This window comes from Chiloscyllium punctatum, chromosome 38 (assembly GCF_047496795.1).
Source record: "Chiloscyllium punctatum isolate Juve2018m chromosome 38, sChiPun1.3, whole genome shotgun sequence".
In the NCBI taxonomy this organism is placed as follows: Eukaryota; Metazoa; Chordata; class Chondrichthyes; order Orectolobiformes; family Hemiscylliidae; genus Chiloscyllium; species Chiloscyllium punctatum.
Window position 1 is genome coordinate 32,815,411 of NC_092776.1, and position 24,403 is coordinate 32,839,813.

At 38.6% G+C, this 24,403-nt stretch overlaps 1 protein-coding gene across 3 annotated transcripts in view; it reads right to left on the bottom strand.

Moving 5' to 3' along the window:
* LOC140463511 (putative pre-mRNA-splicing factor ATP-dependent RNA helicase DHX32) overlaps nt 1–24,403 on the bottom strand; it is a 36,187-nt gene that overhangs the window by 5,884 nt on the left and 5,900 nt on the right. Inside the window, exons 2-10 of one of the 3 annotated variants that reach the window (XM_072557570.1) lie at nt 19,104–19,297; nt 17,772–18,156; nt 9,486–9,731; nt 5,466–5,565; nt 4,794–4,952; nt 2,988–3,179; nt 2,355–2,504; nt 1,930–2,120; nt 1,289–1,470 (exon numbers count right to left, since the gene is read on the bottom strand). In XM_072557570.1, coding sequence (XP_072413671.1) covers nt 1,289–1,470; nt 1,930–2,120; nt 2,355–2,504; nt 2,988–3,179; nt 4,794–4,952; nt 5,466–5,565; nt 9,486–9,731; nt 17,772–18,156; nt 19,104–19,297 — 1,799 coding nt within the window. The remainder of the gene's footprint in view (nt 1–1,288; nt 1,471–1,929; nt 2,121–2,354; nt 2,505–2,987; nt 3,180–4,793; nt 4,953–5,465; nt 5,566–9,485; nt 9,732–17,771; nt 18,157–19,103; nt 19,298–24,403) is intronic. The other 2 variants (XM_072557571.1, XM_072557572.1) reach the window with 2 other exon arrangements.

Below are 24,403 nucleotides of genomic sequence, written 5' to 3' on the forward strand. Positions count from 1 at the left end.
GCCTTAGAGTAAAGGGAAAACCCTGTAGAACAGAGATAAGGCGAAACTTCTTTAGCCAGAGAGTGATGAATCTGTGGAATTCATTGCCACAGAGTGCTGTGGAGGCCATGTCAATGATTATATTTAAGACAGAGATAAGTTCTTGATTGCCAAGGGGGTCAAAATTGGAAAATGAGGTTAAGAAACCTATCAGCCATTATTGAATGGCAGAGCAGACTCAATAGGCTGAGTGGCCTAATTTCTGCTCCTCTGCTCTTATGGTGTAAGGCATGCTTGCCTTCATTGGTCAGAGCATTGAGGATGGGAGTTTGGATGTCATGTTGCAGAAGTGCGGGACTTTGAGGCCACTTCTGGAGTACTACATACAGTTCCGGTCGCCCGTCTATGTGAAGAATATTATTAAATTGGAAAGGGTGCAGAAAAGATTTACAAGGATTTTATGGGACTGGAAGGTTTGAGTTATAAGGAGAGTTTGGAGTTTTGACTGGATTTAGAAGGTTGAGGGTTACTGTGTACAGGTTATAAAATCATGAGGAGCACAGATAACGTGATAGCAAAGGTCTTTTTCCAAGGGTCGGAGAGTTCAAAACTGGACAGCATAGATTTAGGGTGAGATTTTAGATAGATTTAAAAGGGACCTGAGAAGTGGTGTGTATATGGAATGAACTGCCAGAGGAAGTTGTAGATGCGAGTGCAGTTACAAAATTTAAAAGACATTTGGACAGGTACATGAATAGGAAAGGTTTGGAGGGATATGGGCCAAATGCAGGCAAATGGGACTAGTTTAGTTTGGGAAACCTGGTCAGCAAGGGACTGTTTCCATGCTATATGACTCAAACGTCATTTTGAAAGGAAATGGTTAGAGGCAAAATCCTTTAATTTGAATTGCTAATTAACTGGCGAAGATAAACTCCAACTTTTAAGAGAAGGAAACAGATTTTATATAGGAAAATAAGGATTAAATGTGAAAAATCAAGATTCACCACTGGTGTTTCTTATCATGATTGCTCAAAATGACATCCATCAGCAGAAAAACCTTTTTGTTCTGAGTTGGTCATGCAATTTGAGACTGAGGGAATATTTATACATCATTCCAGTTTTACTATCTGATTTTCTATCTTTTCAAACCCTTGATGGTAATTTTGCCATTTAATTGCACAGATTAACTGACACTATCTGAAGCCAACACAAATTAAAGCATTCAATTAACTACTTTTATAATCGAGATTTTTAAACGGTCCTCTGTTTGGATTCTGAACTCTGAAAGAATTTATGAAGGTACACTTACATTTCAGGTGATACATCTGAAACGATCCTGATGCAGTTGTTCTCAGATATTGTAAATTCATGGAACAAAACCCATTCTGGTTTTAATTTTGTGGAACAGTAGCTTGAGAAAGGGTGCAGCTGTGCTACATGTTTGTGCGTTAGCATGACATAGTTTCCTAATCCATCAACGTCTCGAGCTGTCTAGAAATAGGAATGTTATGTTGGCCTAATGAAAGTTTGTACAATTGCAAACTGTAGAACTAAAAATTCCTGTATTATCACTGTGTGATGTTCAAGTAACAGTAAAGCAAGTCTATAGTTTCTGCCATGGAAGGATTCTTGCATCAGTTCTCAAATTGTCAATTTGTGTCTCCAACTTGAGCAGTATTCAAAGCCACTGATGGGTGAAGCATTTGGCCATTTATTGATTGGACTTTTATGAAGAAAATAAAAAACTGATGAGCTGTACCATAACACACAGTAAAGAGAATGATAAATAAAGAGTCTAGAGAAATAAATAAATATTTCCATAGTCCTTAACTCTGTGAGTGGACTCTGCAACTCTTCACAGTGCTATCTTGTACTTTTACACACAGTCGCAATTCAGAAGTCAGAATCAGTTACAAAATTACGGTGAAAGATATTCCCAAAAGTTTTTACCTGCATGAAGTAACCAGATAACAAAGCTCTTTTCACATTCAGTGAATTCTTGTGTGTACCAAAAGCAGGTTTTGAAATGGGTAATTCAATGCGTTGCATAATATCCAGTAGGTCAGCTCGGATGGCATCTGCTGTCCTCAGAGCAGAGCAATTCAAGAAATTGTCATGGCACCACTTTTCATCTTCACAGACTGCATAAGAGTAAAACAAAATTCATTTGAACAACAGAATTTTTGTGTTTTTCAAATAGTAAGCTTAACAGAAGATGGATAGGAGTAAAAAATCAATTGAAATAATTTTTTCATTCAACTTTTTTAACAACTGGAGTTTAAGGGGAAAGCTTTATGCAAAAAAAAAGGTTTTTTAACAGTTAACAAAGATCCCCTTCAACTGTCTTCCTTCCTCTGATTTTAAAGTTTACTTACATTGGTTTGATGATAACAGCTTGTTCTGCTTGTATGCATTGTAAACATTTATAAGGGTAAAGTGATCACCCTCTGAATGCAAAAATTTCCTCCGACAAGTGCATGCAATTTCCTCTGAACCAGGAGGTGGATCCAAGAAACAAAAGGGAGCTTTACAGAGAGAAAACATAGGAAACAATTACTGTAGAAGCTTATAGGTGTAATTTGTCATTCTGTTGTACTCATGATTCTATTGAAATGTATTGAAGCTTTGTGTAAACTTTCTGGGAAAGAATTCTAATGTTCAAAAGTTGAAATGTTCTATGAACATGCGTACATCAAAATCTAGTAGATCTTTAAAATGTCAAATGAAAACAGATGTCATAATCAAAAAATAATGCACGCAAATTCGAACATTTTCAAGAAGAATGACTTTTTAAGGCTGGGAGTTATGGAAGCTTACAGAGTAAAACAAAACTTGTGTTTCTTCCAAAAATATGAGTATTGTAATCTAATTTTCTTTTTAAATACATGTCATCATTCAAAGTAAAGACTGAAATTGTTTGACATGCTACCTGGTATTGCTGCTTTAATATTTTAGTCTGTGCAACATGGAGAAAAATAGTACAAAAATGTAACTAGTTGCCCAAGTACCTGTTACCATGGCAGCTATTGTTAACATTTCATGCACACAATCAAATTCACAGGATGCAACAAGAGCTTTTGCCATTTGGGGATCCAGTGGGAACTCTGACATAATGATTCCAATTTCTGACAGATTTCCATCATCATCCAGGGCTGCAAGGTAATCAAGGTCTTCTAATGCCTGCATTAGGGCTTCAGGGGCTGGTGGAAAAGGCAAAATAGTTGTTTATTATATAATGACAAACTTATTTTAAATTCTGTACATTGTAGCATGTTATATGAAAACAATTTATGTGCCCATCATTCTTTTCTTTCTACGCTGCTATGATATATAAATATTATCCCAATCAAAACTTTATTTTTAGACTGCAGTATCAACTGCTGATTTTTAAAAAATCACTTTTGCTGACAAATTACTCGAAGCTGTAAGGAATCCACCACTCATGCTCAACTTGTATAGGCAATGAGCAGGTTCAAGTGGTTCATAAGTACTAATTACATAAAGTATTAGCCATTACGTTTAAGCTTACCATGACCCACACTCAAAGAGTTCTTGTGCCGGAGTGGTAGTATCCTTACTGTTGGCCAGAAGGTCTGGGTTCAAGTTACACTTGCTCCAGAAGTGTGTTATAACATGTTTGAACAGGTTGATTAAACTATCTAGACCCAATCTTTGGGTCCATGATATCTAACTACATTATTTAAAGTGCAGCATCCTTGAACCTAATTGCTGGGAGCAGGCGGAGATCTGAGAACATAATTTGATCAACATTACAGTAAGCAATGCATGCACCTAAATTTTCTACAACTGTTCAGAATTATAGTAATTTGTTTCTCTTCTCAAACTGTCTTTACAATTACTGGGTAAATTGGGTCATTTAATGCAGTGGTGTTGGAAAATACTTTAATTTTGTTTTGGCATCTTGTTCATATTCAGTAGCCAGAGTACAGCGGATTGTGTAGAATTTATGAACTTCCGCGAATGTTTCTAATTTCTGCTGAATTTAACAATCTGAAAGATTTGGCATATGTCATAATTGTAGCATACAGTACTGCTCAGCCATCTCTGACATAGCTAGTCAATGGATTCCTAACAATGGCTTTAGAACTGCTCTGTTAATTAGGGTACAGATGACAGCATATAGATTTTCATAAGACAGATTTTTAGTAGGCCACAACAGACTCTGAAATCAATCTGTTTAAATCAAGAAAGAGTGCTTTTATAGACTTAAATGTACTGTACATAATTTTAACTTTGAAACTTGCAGCTGTTCAAAATTTCTGATTTTAGGCATTGGATCATGTTTTGACAACATGGAAAGAGACAAAGGATTTGTGCAATACAAACAAAATTGTATTCTGGCAATGGAATTTATTAAAAAAATGCAGAGAAAGCTAAATGCAGCCATCAGAAGTAAAATATAATGCAAACACTGACCTTATGTGTTGTGAGATTACAATAGGATAATATACATGCTGCTGAAATATGCTTTGTACATCAATCACAGTTTAATGTTTAAAGTTTTTCAAATGAGATTATTTTTCATTGGGTATAAAACTAAAGATGTAGAACATTTTTAGCAATACATGTGTATTGTCTAAAAAGTGTTGAATTGATAAGTATATTGGGATTTATGGATTACTTAATTTTCAGGTGCAGAAAATAAATTGAGGTTTCAAAAAGATTACATAAGTGTTGACACCTCATTGGAACTGGAGAACCTAGGTCAAATTTTGATATTTTAAACACATTAACATCTCACTTCAGAACTGGATTGTTTCACCCATTTGATGCATATTTTACTATAATATTACCTGGCTTATCAATAAAGTCACACTGGCCCATGTCTGCTATAGCCATTCTTTTCAGGAATAAAACCATGCGAGTAAGCTTGGATTCTAGTACACAAGCGGGTGAAAGTTCTGTCATCTCTTTCTTCAGAAATTCTTCAGTGTATAATCGGAAACATTTACCTTAAGAAGCCAATTAGAATAGCTCAGTTATACAATTTGAAGTTTATTTTTATGCAAAATAAAAGGCTACAATAATAGTTATTATAAAACTTCAGGAAAAACCAATATTTGTTCCATGAAGTAGAGTAAATGGGAAACCTTAACATTTCTTTCTTATTCTTTGGTGTCAAGAAATGAACACAATGTTATCCTGAGCTTGTGCAATAAGACATATTATCTTACGTATTCTTATCCCCACCTGAATATTGCTAGCAAATAATTTTCCCTCACTGCAAATGATTTTGTTGGTGTTACTCAAAGGAAGAAACCATCACCAGCATCAACCACTCCCATGTCTTGCACAAGAAGCTCTAGAGTAAAAGTCCCTTTGATGCAACTACAACATAAGGGTATCACCTGCTTTCTTGGTATCACCAGTTTCAGTAGTTCGAGTTTCTAGCACACATATTTCATTGATTTATGTATATTATCTCATCTATCTTAAACAATATCAAATGATTTCAGAAATGTTACCCAATCCAGCTGAGCCCCTGATCTGTGTGCGCATGTCAGCCTGGATTTTGCTGATGGGTTGTGTCACTAAGGAATCTGCTCGTATTCTTGGATTGTAAACCTAAGATTAAACAGTGAACAAAATTACAGTCAATAAATAAAAATGAAAGAGAAGCAGAATTGTTTAGGCAGCTGGGTATCCAACATGTTCGAAACTACTTTAAACAAAGCTGTGGAGAAATTCACACAAGTAGATGATCTCCATATATGCAGTGCACATGCACACTCTTCACCTAGCAACATTTTCAGCATGCCACGACCTAGGAAATTGAGGCTCCTGTCAGATAAAATCAAGTATTTGGGACTTCAGAGGGGCTGCTGGAGTTTTATCAGCTAAAATCATTCAGTTTACAAGCATGCCTATCAGCTTCCCATGACTTATTACACTGGACTGCTTCACTTGTTTCCAAGATAGTGTTTTAACAATTGTTGGACATAGTAAGACCATTCGCAAGAATTTCTTAAGATTTCTGAAAGTCACCATTAAGAGTTTGCATACTTTGTAAGTAATTTGTTTACCTACTTGTAGACTAGTAAACTGCCAAACAATTAATTAACAATAAACTTTGTCAATTCTAGTCGTAGATGTATAAAATGCTACCATTCATTAGCTTTTGTACATGAAAACATTTCTTCATTTTTCAGTAAAGTATACCAGATAACAGTAGCATTGTTTTCAAACTGTGGGACTTGAACTGAGGTTCAAGGGTTGACGCACCTGGAAAATGAATCTTTGGTGATGGCCAATACAGATTTTTAACTAGTGGGATATATGTCAATTAACTAAAACTTTACAAGAAAATGAATTTTGAACATGCTTCTATGTATGTCTCATCAGAATTCTACAAGTATTTGTTTCCCATTTCAATCTAACTCCAAAGTTGCTCACCCACACATGGGCTCTTGCTGCAGGACTCTGCTGCTGGATGGAAACCCTATCACTTCTTCATTCCATACATCTGATACCCCAAAAAGATCGAATAATTTCAATTATAAATTTTTTGAATACTCAAAAAATAAATTCTGAAAAGAAGATCTTGCAGTACAGTATGTATTGTCTCTGCTGTTGATCAAGAGGCTCTGGGAAGAGACAATATAAAAGGCCCAATCCCAAAGGGGACACGTGAGCAAAGGAACATGGAGGTATGTATATGTGTGTAAGTATTGAGGATAGCAAGACAAATTTAGAGAGCACACTTAATAAAATGTACAGTATTTTAATGTCATGGTCAAAGGCGTTATGACTTTACAGTCTACTATGATGATATAGATTTCAAATCTAATCTGACCAACTTGACACAAAGAGCAAAAAAAAGTTACAAGTCACCTGACTACACAGCTGCAAATATTAGTGGATTTCAGAGTCATATCTGGATATGTATAGATTCTTGAAATACCAGGTGCTTGAGTATAAGAAATCAAGCATCAGAAAGAAACATCAGGCAACAGGGAGAACTTAAAAATGACTCAGCATAATTGACTACTTCCTTTGTACATCCCAATGTTCCTCAAATCTAACATGCCACCTTTTTTGACCTATGGACTGCATTAAATAAAAAGATCTCTGAACATCCACTGTGTAAAACTCTTAAGTAGACAGCTTTGAGAACTATCTTCAGTACAATTTTAACTAAAGAGAAAAGGTTTACAGAAACCATCTACTGTTCTATTGAAAGAAAGTCAGGCAGTGTGAAAGTCCCAAAAGCACAGAACTACTGAATAAACAAGGAATCTTCTCTCCCTCCCAAATCATGCTGTCCAGGTGGCCCATCTACAATAAACCACCACCTATCCAACCATAACATCCCTTAAAGCTGCTAGACCTCTTTTAAAGAGCTAACCTCTTTGTTTCAGCACAAGGCTCTAACAATACACCACATAGACTTACTGGGATTTTCTTCATGCAAGTTCAACCTAAATTCTACATGTTTTAACTTTGGTACCTGTAATTTTGTTAGTAAATGTATTTCTTTATCCTTAGGAAATCTTCAGCGATACCTTGTAGTAAACTAAACTTCAAACTTTTTTTTTACATTAAAGCTTGATTGCTAGTCTGTTTTTACTTGGATCATTACAAATTTAAAAGGAGCTACACAATCTACAGTTCACTGAGTACATGGTGGATATTGATATCAGAGCAAGGAGGTTGTAGATAACTTGTATAATTGGATTCTGGTTCAGCTTCAGCTGGAGTTTCACATCCAGCTCTGAGTGTTGCACTGTGGAAGGTTATGAAGGCATTGGAGAGAGAGTTCACAAAAGATTCATAAGAATAGTTCCATAGATTAGAAACTTCAACTACAAGGACAGATTGGAACGTATCTCTTTTTCTCTCAGACAGAAGATTGAAATGGGCTATGCAGAGTGAATAGGTAAAAACTGCACCCTTTTGTGAGGATTGGGACTGAGAGGACACAGATTTAAATTAATTGGCTAAAGAAGAAAAAGCAATCTGAAAAATTCACACAGTGAGTGTTTAAGGTCTGGAATTCACTGCATGACAGTGGTGGACACAGGTTCAATGAGCCATTCAAAAGGGAATTAGACTGTTCTCTGAACAAGGAAGACTGTAAGCTTTTGGGATAAGGATGGAGAATGAAACTAAGTGAAAGCTGGTGCAGATACAATGGGTCAAATGACCTCCTTTATTTACTATTCTGTAATTCCCATTCTAGGACTTGATAGCCAAGAAAGATGTGTTCACATTGAGATCAAACAGGTGTTAATTCTTTCCAACATACATCAATAACAGGTGATAAAATTGGGAGGGATTCCTAGTCACTCATGTGATGGAAAGGAAATTGGATTTCTATCGTCTCAATTTTCATTTCAGGACTACAGCATGCATAAAAAGTGCAAGCTGTCACACCATTTCGGAACTGGGATTTGGTTGCCTCAGTTGACTGAATGGCTGGTTTGCACCAAATAAGTGCTGACCAGCATGGGGTTTGATCCCTGTTCTAATTGGGATGGAGCGATGAAGGGCTTATGCTCGAAGTGTCGACTCTCCTGCTCCTCAGATGCTGCCTGACCGGCTGTGCTTTGCCAGCACCACACGTGTTGACTCTGTTCTCCAGGATGTGCGGTCCTCACTTTCTCCTGGAGTCAGGACCTGCCTTCTTGCCCGACCATTGCAGTGATATTGGTGTAATGGTTGGATTTGCCTTTGGGCAGAGAAATGAAAATGAAACACTGAAACCGTCTTCTCAAGGCAATTAGGGATAGGCTGGCCAACCAGTGATGCCCATATCTCATGAAAAAATAAAAAAGGGAAAAAAGGGCATTGTGATTATTTATTTAAAAGGGAAGTATTTCTCAAAGCAAACATGGCTAACCAAATCAGGATGTGAAAAACCAATCTGTCACAGGTTCATTAACACATTCTTTCTCCATTCCAGCCAAGCGCAGCATTTTCCTCACTGACAAAAAGAGCCAACAATCTCAAATCAATAAGTTAATTAATAAGCAGTTCCCTTATTTTCCAATGGACCAAATAAAAAAAAACTCCTTTTCTTCAGAAACACATTCAAGCTCATAAATTTGCTAGATCAAGGCATCATTTGTTAAGGACTGCAATTAAGATTTATCATCATTCCATAAAGTATATATGTCAACCTCCACTTGAGAACGTGATTTCCAAAAACCTTGATTTAAAAATGTAAAAGTTAAAAATCAGGCTTCTGCTTAAAAAGATAAAGTTATTTGGCTGCAGACAGAAAGGACACAAACATCCTTCTGTGAAGAAGGGTTGGTAATGGAAACTGGAAAAACATTTCCTGTGCTTTTCCTTTGTTTCTTCTTCATTCCAATCTCATTGGTTTTCTTTTGTGTTCTAGTGCAAGAGCCAAGAAAAGATTGTTTTGAATCAATAACGTTATAAATGACTGCCATTGTGCAATTTCTGTACTTTGGCGTATGCTATCCAAACGTTTAATACACAGTTACTAAAACAAAGTCAGCAAAGAGATATGGTGTACTCACATTCTTTTTTTCCATGCCCACATCGATGACAAACTTGACATTCTCTATGCAAATTAAGGATTCTCCCATACTTGTGGTCAGTAGCACTCTCCTTTTGTACTGCCTGGAGTTCTTCTCCAATATGTCACTTGGTCCATCAACATACCTACTCTGCTCTGGGTAAAAAGGAACTGGCACAAGTTCTCCTAACATTGGGTGCAGTTTAGAACTTTCTCGTCTGATTATGTTGCAGGCCTCATCAATTTCCTGCAAATACATAAAATGTCATGCAAATTCTAATAACTCACAATCAAAAGCATTAAGAAAACTAACTGTTGTATCCTTATACTTGATCAGATTGTTATCATTCAAACCACAAAAAAAAATCTAGATTTAATCCACGGCATGTAACAAAAGACTTATCAATATTCTAAGCCCATCAGTTTTCTTTTGCTCCTGCCCATTGGTGGACTTATTCAAAGACAAATAGACGGTTACTCTTCCATTTACCCTTCAACGATTCTTGGCAAAAGCACATTATATTTATGTGTAGATTGTGTGTAGTTATGATACTCTATGGTCATAAAGTTTAGCAACATTCAACACTCACAAGGAGAGGATGGTAGCCTGATCAGTTCAAGAATGCCAGAGACTTCTGCAACTACCGAAATTTAAAGCAGAAGAAATAGAAAGGCAACTATAACAGAATGTGTAATATTAAACAATAAGTCTCAGGAGTATTTTTTAAATTATAAAGATGAAGTTACTTGAAATAAGATTGAATGCTTTTAATTTACTGACCAGTATTAATGACATCACGAGAGGAAGACAATCAGAGAGCACCTCTTTAATTTCTAAAAACAGTTGATAAAGGCAACAGACAATTGTGTCAGCATATTCAAGAACTTAGTTATTTACATTCTTTGAATTATTACTGTCGGTGCATCCAGCAATGTCATTGTGAGTAGACAAGGTGTGTGTGTCTGTTTGTGTGTGTGAGAGACAAAGAGTTAGCCACCTTTTCTAACCAGGGTCTTGTTAAGTAAACAATAAAAAGTTTCTGCATTATTGTAACTACTCACAAATTACATAAACCTATTCAACGTTCGGAGGTTAGAAGTGCACCTGTCGCAGGCCAGTCCCTTACAAGCTCCCACTTTACTCACACCAAATCCTTGTGATATCACCACATTGGGTGGTGGTTCCTGAACTTAGTTAAGTATTTTCAGACCCACAGGCAAAATCTTCCTACACGCCTTTTCTGCTCTCATTCTTTTATTGTTATATATTTGTTTATATGTTTACAGTTACCTTCTGGCCACCTCTAAGATGGCCTATCCCTATACTTCTGCAGACGATGGTGCTCAGGGTGGCCTACCCACCCTCCGGCTCTTGGGGTGACAGCTTATCAGAACAACCTACCCACTGTCTGGCTTACAGTAATGACTGCCAGACCCAGGGACACACAAGATACAATGCAGGTGAAACAAGTTACCATCAGAAAGCCTGAGTCCATTATCAAACTAGAGTCCACGCCCAAAGGCATGTGCTGCGCCTGAAGGCAGCAGATGAACTCCTCACAGCACACATGCACAGGTCCCCACAGAGGCCTGGTCCACACACAGAGGCCTGGTCCACCCACAGAGACAGTCTATTTGTAAAGGTGCAGTTGACTCTCAGAATTGCTTCCTGGTCAACATATAAAGTAGCTTTGGCCCCTTTGATAGTCCTAAGCATTTTTTAAAGACACCTGGATATTTCACTAGGACTTCATTGATGCAGACATTTTCTAATCAGAAAATGTTGAGCCAATCTAGGTGAATATTTCTCAACCAATAGGCTTGGGTCTGAGCCTTTTACGACCATCAGTGGTAACTGCACCGACTGCTTCTCATAGAAGACTGGAACCAAAGTCCTACCCTTAATCTGCAATGGTTCCCCATTGTATGTTCTCAGTCTGGCTGAGGTCTTGGCAAACTTAAAGTTTGGAGACCCAAGTGAATCTTGTTAAAGCCAACTTCTGCAACCACAGATACTGCTACGTCAGTATCAACCTCCATGGGAACTGGCTGACAATTTTGCCAAACATTAATTGGTTCTGATTTGGACGTTGCTAAGCAATTTAATTGTTCCAACACATGAAAGGTGACTTTCCAGGGTGTGCATTCTCTTGGGTGCTGGCCTATGAGTTTTCTCACTCAAATCATGCCTTGTAGGGTCCTGCTGTGGCCTGATCTAGGGTCCCTTTGCTCAGGATATGCCTGTGTGAGGCTCTGTGATTGCGTACACTCAAGTGGTGTTCCCCAAGCTCAGTTGGACAGGTGAGAGTGTCCACTTCCATTGGGGGGTGCTGTAGTTACCATGCACCACTTGTCACATTTCCTAATGACAAGGCTAGTTGTAGTGCATGTGTGAAGTGCAGTTGGGCTTCAGCGTTTCTGCTTAGTTACACCATTAATCCCACATACCAAACTGTCTCTCAGCATGTCATTCACGGTTATACCAATATCACATACGTCTGTTGGAATATTATGTACAATTCTGGTCTCCTTCCTATCGGAAAGATATTATGAATCTTGAAAGGGTTCAGAAAAGATTTACAAGGATGATGCCAGGGTTGGAGGATTTGAGCTATTGGGATAGGTTGAATAGGGTAGGGCTGTTTTCCCTGGAGCGCGGAGGCTGAGGGGTGACCTTATAAAGGTTTATAAAATCATGAGGGGCATGGATAGGATAAATAGATAAAACCTTTTCCTTGGGGTGGGAGAGACCAGAACTAGAGGGCATAGGTTTAGGGTGAGAGGGGAAAGATATAAAAGAGACGTAAGGGGCAACTTTTTCACGCACAGGGTGGTACGTGCATGGAATGAGCTGCCAGAGGAAGTGGCAGAGGCTGGTACAACTGCAGCACTTAAAGGCATCTGGATGGGTATATGAATAGGAAGGGTTTGGAGGGATATGGGCCAGGTGCTGGTAGGTGGAGCTAGATTGGGTTAGGATATCTGGTCGGTATGGACAATTTGAACCGAAGGGTCTGTTTCCGTGCTGTACACCTCTGTGACTCTGTGATTCCCACTTTGTATTTGTTTCTTATGCAAAATGCTTTTAAAACTGTGCCGTGGTTCTGAATGGTTTTATAAGCGCAAATAGTTTCTGTCTATTTACTCTGTCTAGACCCCTCATCATTTTGACAACTGCTATCAAATCTGCCCTCGTCCTTCACCTGTGCAAAGCAAATAATCCCAATTACCCAATCTATCCTCATATCAGGAACCACTCTCGTAAACCTCTGCTGCACTCTTGCCACTACAGCTTTAACTCTTCACCCTTGATAACTGGAAAACATTTTAGCCAAACCAGTACAATCAATCATTTATGGTTTGAAACAATTGTTTTACTCCAACATAACTAACCAAGAGTTTCTCCTTTTTGTTTTAGTTCTGCCATGAGCTTACAGCAGTTAACAAAATTTCCACCAGCTTTTCTTTGTTTTTTTAAATGTTTTTACTCATCCATTTTTTGAATGTGATTGAGGTCAAGAGATGTCCCACTCAGGTCGGAAATTTATTATTTGGGAAATACATTTAGATTTCCTGGTATTTGGCATCCCCTCTGTTGGACTGTTATTTATAGCCAACTTTTAACTTGAAGTACAATGAACCCTTGACTGTGTAGTTTAACATCTGTTAGCTGTAATAAGTGTTTTGTCAATGACACTTGTTATCAGATATTACTGTAACATGTACTCCCATGTATAACTTGAAATTGTGATATGGCCATTGACAAGGATGTTGCATGCCAAATGTTTGGTCTGGGTCATTGACTTCCCCTAGTAAACCTTTGGGTTTGTTTTCTATAGACAACTGTTTCACCTCATTTATTTTGTTGTGCGGTATTTTGCTTTTCTGTGGCTGTGTTCTGTTTCGGCCTACTTCCGCACATTTGTTGAACCTAAAGCTACATTCACACAATACAAGCATTCAATTTTAATGCTTCGTACTGTTCATACCTGTGATGTTTCATTGCTCCATAGCATTGGCAAGAACTTAGTGTGTCCAGCATCCTACCAACTGGTCTACCTAAAGTGTCTTTTGAGGGTTTGTACCTCAAGAATTCAGTAGATTCCACAGATCTCCTATCTTTTAGAAGTTTTATCCTCTCCTCTTAGGATTGAGCTGTTTTGCTTCCAGATATTTGCTTCACTCGCCATCTGAATGGCTTCCTCTACAGTTCAATTTTCTGTGGATTGTAATAAATCTGACAAAGACTCATCAGCAATGCTGCTGATGATTAGGCCTCTTAAGAATTTTTACTTTAAGTCACCATAATCATAACTCTTTACTAGCCTGTACAGATCATTAATGAAATCATCAACGGATTCACTTGGATTCTGTACTTTTTAAATTAAATCTTGGCCTGTCAGAAATTATTTCCAAGGTTGAAATAATTGCCAAACTACGATAGCTGCGAAATGGAAAAGCTTCTATTAGTTTTCCATTTACCATATTGCTAGTTGCATGATACAGCAGCAGTGTAGTTGTTGAATAATCAGTGTCACCAACTTATATTGATTTGTCGATAAGAAATTTGAACATGAGATTTGGAAAATGCCCAGTCATGGAATACATTGGGAGTCATTCTTCCAAACCATGTTATGTTTAACATACGGCATGTTTTAAAATACTAATATGTAGTTTTCTTTTTGATTTGCTATTTAACTTGCATGTACAGGAATCCATATTATTAGCCTCCACCATATCCTTAGGGAATCTCTATTGTAATTTGTTCTTTCCCTCAGAAATTAGCATAATGCCTATAGCAAGCTTAATTAGTGGCAATCTGGCTCAAGAATAACACAATTTAAGCTTCCAAGTTAAAGCTAGTGGTTACACTAGTTGGAGAGTTACATTGTCTAAACTATGTTTTTTTGGATGACAAATAAAGGTTGTATTTTTATTCAATGTTTGCTGAAGAAATCATTGAATGATTTGAACTCTAGGTGTTCTGATCAAATTAATCCTTTAAGTCCAACACCAAAGTTGGTCAGATATTAGCTGTATGTGGAACCCTGCATACTTCTGTGCCCAAAAACAGTGACTGTTTCCAACACTAATTCAATATCCAACACCCATTTTCAACATCAGTCAAGGCACACCAAATTAAAGACATTTCCACATAAAATCTATTGCAGTGTGATAATATACTGGGACAATACATTTCTTTCTGTTTAAGCTTAAATAGTTTTCCTTCACCTTGGTTTATTTCAGTGAATTGGCAAAAGTAAAATACAAACAGATTCTTACATTCTGCAAACATTGGTACACTATGCTGTGTGAACATTAGGATATTTAACAAATTAAGTGAAGCAGATAAACAAAATTATTTTCTGTCCTTTAAAAGAGAAGAAGCATGTTTTCCTGATGACCTGGCAACATCAGTCCCTCAAGCACAAAATCAATGTCATTGACTCAAAAGTAATTTGCATTTATATAGCATATTTAATGTAGAAAAAAATGACCCAAGGTGCTTTCGTGAAATGAGATCATTAATGGTACATCAAAGAAATATATATTAGGAAGGCTGTTTAAAAGTTTGGTCAAAGAGATAAGTTGTAAAAAGGGTCTTAAAGAGGCAAAGAATTTGTAGACATTCAGGTGCAGAATTCTAGAACATAAGGCTGAGATGATTATTGGTGAAACAAAGAGAGTGGAGGATCCACTAGGCCAGAATTGAAAGAATGCAATTCTCATTAAGTGTTATAAAGCTGAAGGAGGTTACAGAGATAGGGAGGGTTCAATTCATAAAGGGCTTTAAACATGTGGGTACTAGTGTGTTTTGAGAAGATTTGTAGCTCAGGCTGAGGGTTATGGATATAGGTTTGCTCAATGAGCTTGAAGGTTTGTTTATGGACGTTTCGTCAACATACTAGGCAACATCATCAGTGAGCCTCCGTATAAAGCACTGGTGGTGTAGCCCGCTTTCTATTTATATGTTTGGGTTTCCTTGCATAGGTGATGTCTTTTTCTGATGTGATGACATCATTTCCTATGGTGGTGTCATTTCCTGTTCTTTTTCTCAGGGGGTGGTAAATGGGATCCAAGTCAATGTGTTTGTTGATTGCGTTTCAGTTGGAATGCCATCCTTCTAGGAATTCTCGTGCATGTTTCTGGCTTTTCCTAGGATGGATATGTTGTCCCAGTCAAAGTGGTGTCCTTCCTCACCCGAATGTAAGGATACTAGTGAGAGTGGGTTATGTCTTTTTGTGGCTAGCAACCTGGTGGCTAGGTTTCTGCCTGTTTGTCCAATGTAGTGTTTGTTACAGTTCTTGCAAGATATTTTGTAGATGACATTAGTTTTGCTTGTTATCTGTATATGGGCCTTCAAGTTCATTAGCTGCTGTTTTAGTGTATTGATGGGTTTTTGGGCTATCATGATGCCAAGGGGTCTGAGTAGTCTGGCAGTCATTTCTGAGATGTCCTTGATGTAGGGGAGAATGGCTAGGGTCTCTGGACATGTTTTGCCTGCTTGTCCGGGTTTGTTCCTCAGAAATCATTGGGTACCCATTCTTTTTGAATACATTATATAGGTGATTTTCCTCTGCTCTGCTTAGTTCCTCCGTGCTGCAGTGTGTGCTGGCTCATTGAAATAATGTTCTGATGCAGTTTTGTTGGTGGATGTTGGGATGATTGCTTCTGTAGTTCAATATTTGGTCTGTATGTTTTGTTTTCCTGTGTACACTGGTTTGAAGTTCCCCATTGGCTGTCCGCACTATTGTGACATCTAGGAATGGCAGTTTGTTGTTGTTTTCCTCCTCTTTAGTGAATTTTATTGTGGTTACATATATTAAATTTGGGATGAGATGACACTCATGGAGACTCAAGGATGTAGGCTGGCCTGGATACCAGTACAATAATCAAACCTAGATTATTGTGTAAAAGACAATGTGTTTCGGGAGAAGATAGACTGAGACTGGAGTGATGATACAGGCCATAAGGTCAGCTGGATCAAAAAGGACGTTGAGTTGCAACTATTTGTTTGTACCTGGGATAATGGCTACGGAACGATGGGAGAACTGGATGTTGGACAAGCCGACTGGTAAAGCAGAGGTGGCAGATGGGTCAAGAAAGGTAGAGTTGGCAGCATACATGATCTGACTGTAATTCTTTTCAAGGTGGCATTGTACATTTGTACTTGGATACGGAAGAGGTGGGAGCTGAGGGTAAGTCACTGGGTGGGGGCGGGGGGTTTCAGATAGTTCTGGAACAGAAATTCCACTTTCTGCCAGATACGGAATATTATGTGCACAAGAAAGCTGCTTTATTTACTCACTAATAATGCTAGAAAATTATATGTCTTTATTTCTGCGCCCTAAAATGGATCATTTATGTGGCAACCTGATGGGGGTGCCTCCTGGCACCAAGTGCTGTGCTATGTTACCAAGCTGTGGGCACATACATATCCATGTATCACGCATATTGTCTCAAAATCATACAAATGTTCAAAGACAATGGGTGCCATTTCAAAGCTGCAACAAATTGCAAATTTCTGAAGAAGGTGCTTCGGCAATGTACCAAATAGTCAAATATTTTGGAAAGAAGCTACTAAAAGTCAGAAAGTAAGTCATTAGCCTATCTTTAAAACATATAAATTAAAACATCCTATTGATTTGAAATTTCTGTACAAGATATAAAATAAGTGTGTTAATTCCAGAAAAATCATAGTTTCATCACAGTTTCATCCAAACATTTCAAGAAAAGTTATGACAAACAAACCTTGTCGTGGAATCATAGAATCCCTACTATGTGGAAGTAGGCCAACCTCCTCCCCCCCCCCCCCCCATTGAGTCCACAATGACCCTCTGAAGAGCATCCCATCCAGACCCACCTCCCTAGCCCTGAATTTTCCATGGCTAACCCATCTCGCCTGCACATCCGTGGACACTATGGACAATCCAACTTATCTGTACATTTCTGGACTATGGGAGGAAATGGAGCACCCACACAGACATGGGAGAATGTGTTAAACTCCAGACGGAAGTTGCCCAAGGGTGGAATTGAACTGGGGCCCTTGGCACTGTAAGGCAGCAGAGTTAATTACTGAGCCGCTGTGTCACCTCTGCTTTAACAGAAAATATTACACATGAAATTATCGAATGAAACAAAACATGTAATTTGACTTATGTTATTCACAGACATGGCTCATAATTTCTTTGGTTTTAGCTGCCAGGCTAACTAAGCATTCTCCAACTTTCCTATACTGTCATATTGAGGAGGAATATATTGTAAGACCTTCAAGGAATGAGCTTACCTTTATACAGGATAGAAAAATTGCAATATCGCCCTTTTCCCTTGTATGATGTATCTCAAACAGCAGCTTAAGTGCAGGCATGAAATAGTTTTCTGGAGGTATGCAACTGTAAACAACCTCAACGGGATATCCAATGGGCTCTTCATTTTCCACTTGTATGAGAGGAACATTGCCATAAAAGGAATGCAGCTTCTTGGACATATGAGGAGAGCTTATTATTACAACTTTTAGTTCCGGCCTTTGTCTCACAATGTCTTTTAGAAGGCCTAGTAGTACATCTGTGGAAACTGTTCTTTTGTGAGTTTCATCAATAACGATAACACCATAGTGCTCCAATAGAGGATCTGACATCATTTCCTGCAGTAGCATATCATCTGTGCTGTATCTAGAATATTAAAAGACTGTTATTTGGTGGTTTTGATCTAAGTTTGTTTAAAATGAAAGAAAAGGTTAGATGTTACTTAGAATCCTACATAACCTATCATATCCTACTAAATGGCTGACAAGGGAACTCTCCTGCATGATATCAGACATACTGTAACATCTTAAAGGCCAACAATCAAATTGTTAACTCAGAGCTTCTGGCCCAGTGGAAGGGACAATACCATGGTATCACAAGACCTCCTAAGCTTTCCTGCTATTGAAAATAATATAGTATGTTCAAATGTACATTGGATTAATGGGGAAAGAAAGAAACAGTTATACATTTTCTGAACTTCTGTGCTTTGTTATTCCATTTAGATATCATAAACATATATTTATGAGCTGGAAATAAGTCAAGTTAAAATGTGATAGTATAAATCTAGGACCGTATTAGCTTTGCTACATCTAAGTAGTCACCATCCCTCAATTATTCATTTGCTTTTTAAAGTTATGAACATAATCTATTGTGTGCATATGTGCAGCAGGACTACACCAGACCTTGCAGAACTAAGCTATTTGCTTGGATGCATCAAAAGTAGTTATTTACAAAGTATTTCTCCTACAACCATAGGTAATTACAATTACTTATAATCGGTTTAAGCATTTATGAAAGTTAATACACTCTTCTTGTTAAATTGCCTTTATTTCTTTGTTCAAATTTTATTTTACTCAGATTTTCTTTTATCTTTGTCCCCCTCCAACTAATCTTATTCATTCTAATCCTCTCTTTTTGTCCTGGTACTGTGATTGCATTCTATTGTTGATGCTTGTAAAGCGTAATGCAAATGGTAAGGACCAGCATATGGTGCCATTTGCTTGCAGAAGGACTTGCAGCTGCAGTCTGTTTCCTATTTGCATTTGACTGATCATTCTGCAAGGGTCATCAAAAGTATATGCAAGCACACAGACCTCAGGATAGTTTCGTTGATGCAGCAGTTTTCAAATGGAATTGTGTAGCCCACTTCATGCCCTATGTTGACATCCATTTCATCTGCCACGCGGAGTGCAAGGCTGACAGCCGTCTGCTTATGAGTCTGTGTACACACCACAACACCATGCTGATACTTGGAAGAAAGACAGTGTTCTGCACACCACTGTGGGATCTAAAAGAGATAACAAATGAAACAATCAGGGTACCACTACCTTCTAGCATGATGTTTTATTACATTACAATTGATCATAGAGCTGGACATTTATAAAAAAAAGTAAGATGGCTTCAGAATAAACAGAGCATTAATTAATAAACTCTTAACCAACATTTGCATGGTGGCACTTTTTTTTCTTATTTATTATTATGCTCACAGAATGTGGGGGTCATTGGCTAAGCAGCATTTATTGCCCATCACTAATTGCCTAGATGACGGGTCAGAGTCATCCACATCGCTATGGGTCTGGAGTCACATGTAGGCCAGACAAGGTAAGGATGGCAGTTTCCTTCCCAATGGACAAGAGTGAACCAAATGGGTTTTTCCAATAATCAGCAATGGATTAATGACCATCATTAGACATTTAATTCCAGATTTTTAAAACTGAATTCAAATTCCTCCATCTGCCATGGTGGGATTCAAACCAAGGTCCCCAGAACATTACCTGGGGTTACTGGATTAATAGTCCAGTGATATTACCACTAGGCTATTGCCTCCCCTGTACTTGTCACTATATATTTAGAAACAGACATTATGTGTATGCACCTGGATATTGCACATGGAACATGTTGGATGGCCATAAGTCAAAATAGTAATTTTTTACAGCTTGGGTATTTCTTCCAATAGGTCATAAGAGCATAAGAAATTGGAGCAGGAGAAAGCCATTCATCCCTTCATACCTGCCCTGCCATTCATAGTTGATCTACCTCAAGCCGCAATTCGTCCTTTCTACCAGCTCAAGAAAGCCCTCAACTCCTCAAAATTTCAAAAATCCATCTGCCTCTTTCTTAAATACTTTCAGTAACCTAACCTCCATAACCTTCTGGGGCAGAGAGTTCCTGACATTCACTACCCTCTGGGAGAAGAATGTCTTTCACATCCTCAGTTTAAAATGAATGTCTGCTTATTCTCTAACTATGGCCCATCATTCATAATTCTCCCGCTAGTGATAATCTTCTCAACATTCACCCTGTTAAGCCCTCTCAGAATCTTGTATCTTTCAATAAAATCACTTCTCGACCTTCTAAACTCTAACGAATAAAGGCCAAACCTGTTTGCCTGTTCTCAATAAGTTAAGACCTTCATCTCAGAAGCTCTTTTGAATTGCCTCCAATGCTTGTAAGAATCAAAAAGTGTGGTGCTGGAAAAGCACAGCAGGTCAGGCAGCATCCAAGGAGCAGGAGAGTTTCGGGCATAAGCTCTTCATCAGGAATGTGAAGGGGGAAGGGGGCTGAGAGATAAATAGGGGGTGGGTGGAGCTGGGGGGTAAGGTAGCTGGGAAGGCGATAGTAAATGCAGATTGGGGGTAATAATGATAGGTCAGCAGGGAGGGTGAAGAGGATAGGTGGGAAGGAAGATGAACAGGTGGGACAGGTCACGAGGACAGTGCCGAGTTGGAGGGTTGGTATTCCTGATGAAGGGCTTTTGCCCAAAACTTCGATTTTACTGTTCCTCGGATGCTGCCTGAACTGCTGTGCTTTTCCAGCACCACTAATCCAGAATCCGATATTTAGAACTCAGGTAAGATAAATCATAGACCAGAGAACACTAGGACCCATTCTGATTTTTTACTGCACCATAAATACTTTTGTCTATTGACCTAATTGTGATGAACAGATTGGGTGCAGTGTGAAGCTAGTCAACATGAAGCAGTTTAGAAGGTGAATGAAGCAAACTTGTGTCTTTTGAAACAGGTTGGGAGCTATACACAGCAAATCAGTAACCAAAATACAGCAACAGCAAATGCCTTCAACCTGTCTGAGCCAAAGTGTGACCTTCTCTGTGTCTTTTGAATGGCCAAGTGGTTTAAATCTGTTGAGTTTGGTGGAAATTAATTTTTAAAGTATTTGACATACAAATTATTAGTTAAATAGAGCACAGATGACTGGGCAAGCAGTCCATTACAGCTTTAGTTTGTGGTGTGGTCCATTCTGACCACATCTACAACAAGTATTAGCTGCTGGAGGACCTTCAACTCAGAGTTGATGAGCTAGAGTGCAAGGAAAGAGGGAGTGTTCCTGTTTTCTGCGTTTCAGAAGACAGCTGAGTCCTTTTGATTAATTGCAGCAAATTAATCACAACAAATCTGGTCAGTGGATAGAGACAGGAGAGTGTGACTACAAATGAGGCAGTTATGGGAAGGTAGAATTTCACCTTGGAGGAGCCAAAACCAATCTAATACGTATGAGGTTCAAAGTTTGGGAGAAGATTTGTAGCTCAGGTGCTCGTTGTTGTGGTTCTGTTTGCCGAGCTGGGAAGTTGTCTTGCAAACGTTTCGTCCCCTGTCTAGATGACATCCTCAGTGCTTGGGAGCCTCCTGTGAAGCGCTTCTGTGCTGTTTCCTCCGGTATTTATAGTGGCCTGTCTCTGCCGCTTCCAGTTGTCAGTTCGAGCTGTCCGCTGTAGTGGCCGGTATATTGGGTCCAGGTCGATGTGTTTGTTGATAGAGTCTGTGGATGAGTGCCATGCCTCTAGGAATTCCCTGGCTGTTCTCTGTTTGGCTTGCCCTATAATGGTAGTGTTGTCCCAGTCGAATTCATGTTGCCTGTCGTCTGTGTGTGTGGCTACTAAGGATAGCTGGTCGTGTCGTTTCGTGGCTAGTGGTGTTCATGTATTCGGATCGTTAACTGTCTTCCTGTTTGTCCGATGTAGTGTTTTCTGCAGTCCTTGCATGGGATTTTGTACACTACATTAGTTTTGCTCATGTTGGGTATCGGGTCCTTTGTTCTGGTGAGTTGTTGTCTGAGTGTGGCTGTTGGTTTGTGTGCTGTTATGAGTCCTAGTGGTCGCAGTAGTCTGGCTGTCAGTTCAGAAATGCTCCTGATGTATGGTAGTGTGGCTAGTCCTTTGGGTTGCCACAACAGAACCACAACAACGGCGAACAGAACCACAACAACGTATGAGGTTCTTCATCCTAGTATGGATGAGGTGCAGACTGCAGGGAGGATGAGTGGACTACCAAAACACTGCGGTTCAGAGTACTATTCATTTGGGGTGGGGGGAGGAGAAAGAGAAATGTAAGAATAATAGGGAATAGCACATTTAGGGGAGTAGAGTAGATCCTGTTCTCTGCAGCAAAGATAGAGTCCTGAAGGCTGTGTTGCCTGCCTCATGCCAAGTTCAGGACATTTCTTCTGGGCTGAAGAGAAAATTTAGGAGGGGAAACATCCAGTTGTCATCATGCATCTAGATACCAATGAAATAGGTAGGATTAAGAAAAAGGTTCTGTTGATAGATTATGAATATCTGTGGACTAAATTAAGAAGCAGAGCCTCAAAGCTAATAATCTCCATATTATTACCTGAAGCACTTACAAATTGGCACACCATAAATAAGACTAAAGAGGTAAATGTGTCGCTCAAAAGTTGGTGTGGGAGAAATGGGTTCTGATTCATGGGGCATTGGCAGCAGTACTGGGGAAAGAGAGAAATGTTTCATTGGGAATGCTTCATTTGAACAATGTTAGGTCCAGTGTCCTGGAGAAACCTATATCTAGAGTTCTAGATGCAATTTTAAACTAATTAGTGGGGAGAGGGATCAATTGAGGGGAACTTTAAAAAAAGAAACAAGAGAGGAGAAGTGCAAGGTGCTGAAAATACAAACAATGAACATGTGGCAGAAAGCAGTAGGTTCCTTAGTCTGTCCTTAAATATAGTTTAACATAGTTCTTAAATATAAGAAGAGTCCTGCAGAAGTTAGAGCCAGAATAATTAATAATGGCAAAAAGAATCCAAACTTAAGGCTGTTTATCTGATGCACACAGTATTTTTAACTTGGTTGCATCAAAATAAATGAACATTACTTTACAGCTCTTACAAAGACATAGTTGCAGAGTGACCAGGACTGGGAGTGCAATATTAAAAGGTATGTGATGTTCCATAAGGTCAAAAGGTTAAGAAGTTGGAGTAGTGTTATTAATAAGAAGGGATCTGTACAGTGATGAGTAGTTATGTAGGTGCAACTAATCATGATGTGGAATCATTTTGGACGGAAATAAGAAATAGCATGGGAACAAAGTCACGGGTGGGAGTTGTTTGTAGCCCCCAGAAAGTTGGCTTACTGTAAGAAGAAATATAAATGGAAGGTCTAGAATTGTGATGGGCGATTTTAACATGTACTTTGATTGAACCAGTCCAATTGGCAATAGTTACATGGAAGATTAATCACAGAGTGCATCTGAGATTGTTTCTTAGATTGCACAACCTACCTAGGAACAGGCAAGATCTAGTAATGTGTAATGAGGTAGAAGGAGTAGGAGATCATGCAATTAAGGATGCTGTATGGAGTAGCAATCCCAACATGCTAGAATTTCAACATCAGTTTGAGGGAGAGCAGCTTGGGTCTCAAACCAGTGTACTCAACTTAAACAAGGGTAATTGCAAAGATATGCAGAAAGAGCGGTCTAAAACAGGCTAGGAAAACAGACAAAGGGGAAGGTCAGCAGACGAGCAGGAGTGGATATTTATAACACTCTGTAAAAAAATTATTTCAGTCAAGAAGAATGGCTCAATGAGAAGAATGAACTACCCATAGTTGACAAAAGCAGTCAAGGAGATTATTCAATGAAAAATTAGGGTATATGAAGCAGCAACAATTAGTGGTAGATCAGGGGATTGGGTTTTTTTTTTAGGAGCCACCAGTGGATGAGTAAAAAGTTAATAAAGAGTGAGGAAATGAATTATGAAATTAAAATGGCATGAAATATATAACCAAATGGAAAGAGCTTATACAGGTATATAAAATTAAACAGTAGCTAAAGTAAGTGTAGGCCTTAGAGGATGCAACTGGAAAATTGATAATGGGGCACAGGCAAATGACAGATAATTTAAACCAAAATTTTGCGTCAGTGAAAGATTCTATAATCTCCCAAAGATAATAGATGTGCATGTTAATGGGAGGAAAGATTTTGTAAAAGTCTCTGTCATGAGGGACAAAATGTTCAACAAACTAACCAAGGGCAGACACATCACCAGGGTCTGATGACTTGCATCCAAGAGTCTTAAAGGAAGTAAGTACAGAAATACTATAGGCATTGGTCAATAAATTTTAAAACTCACTGGATTC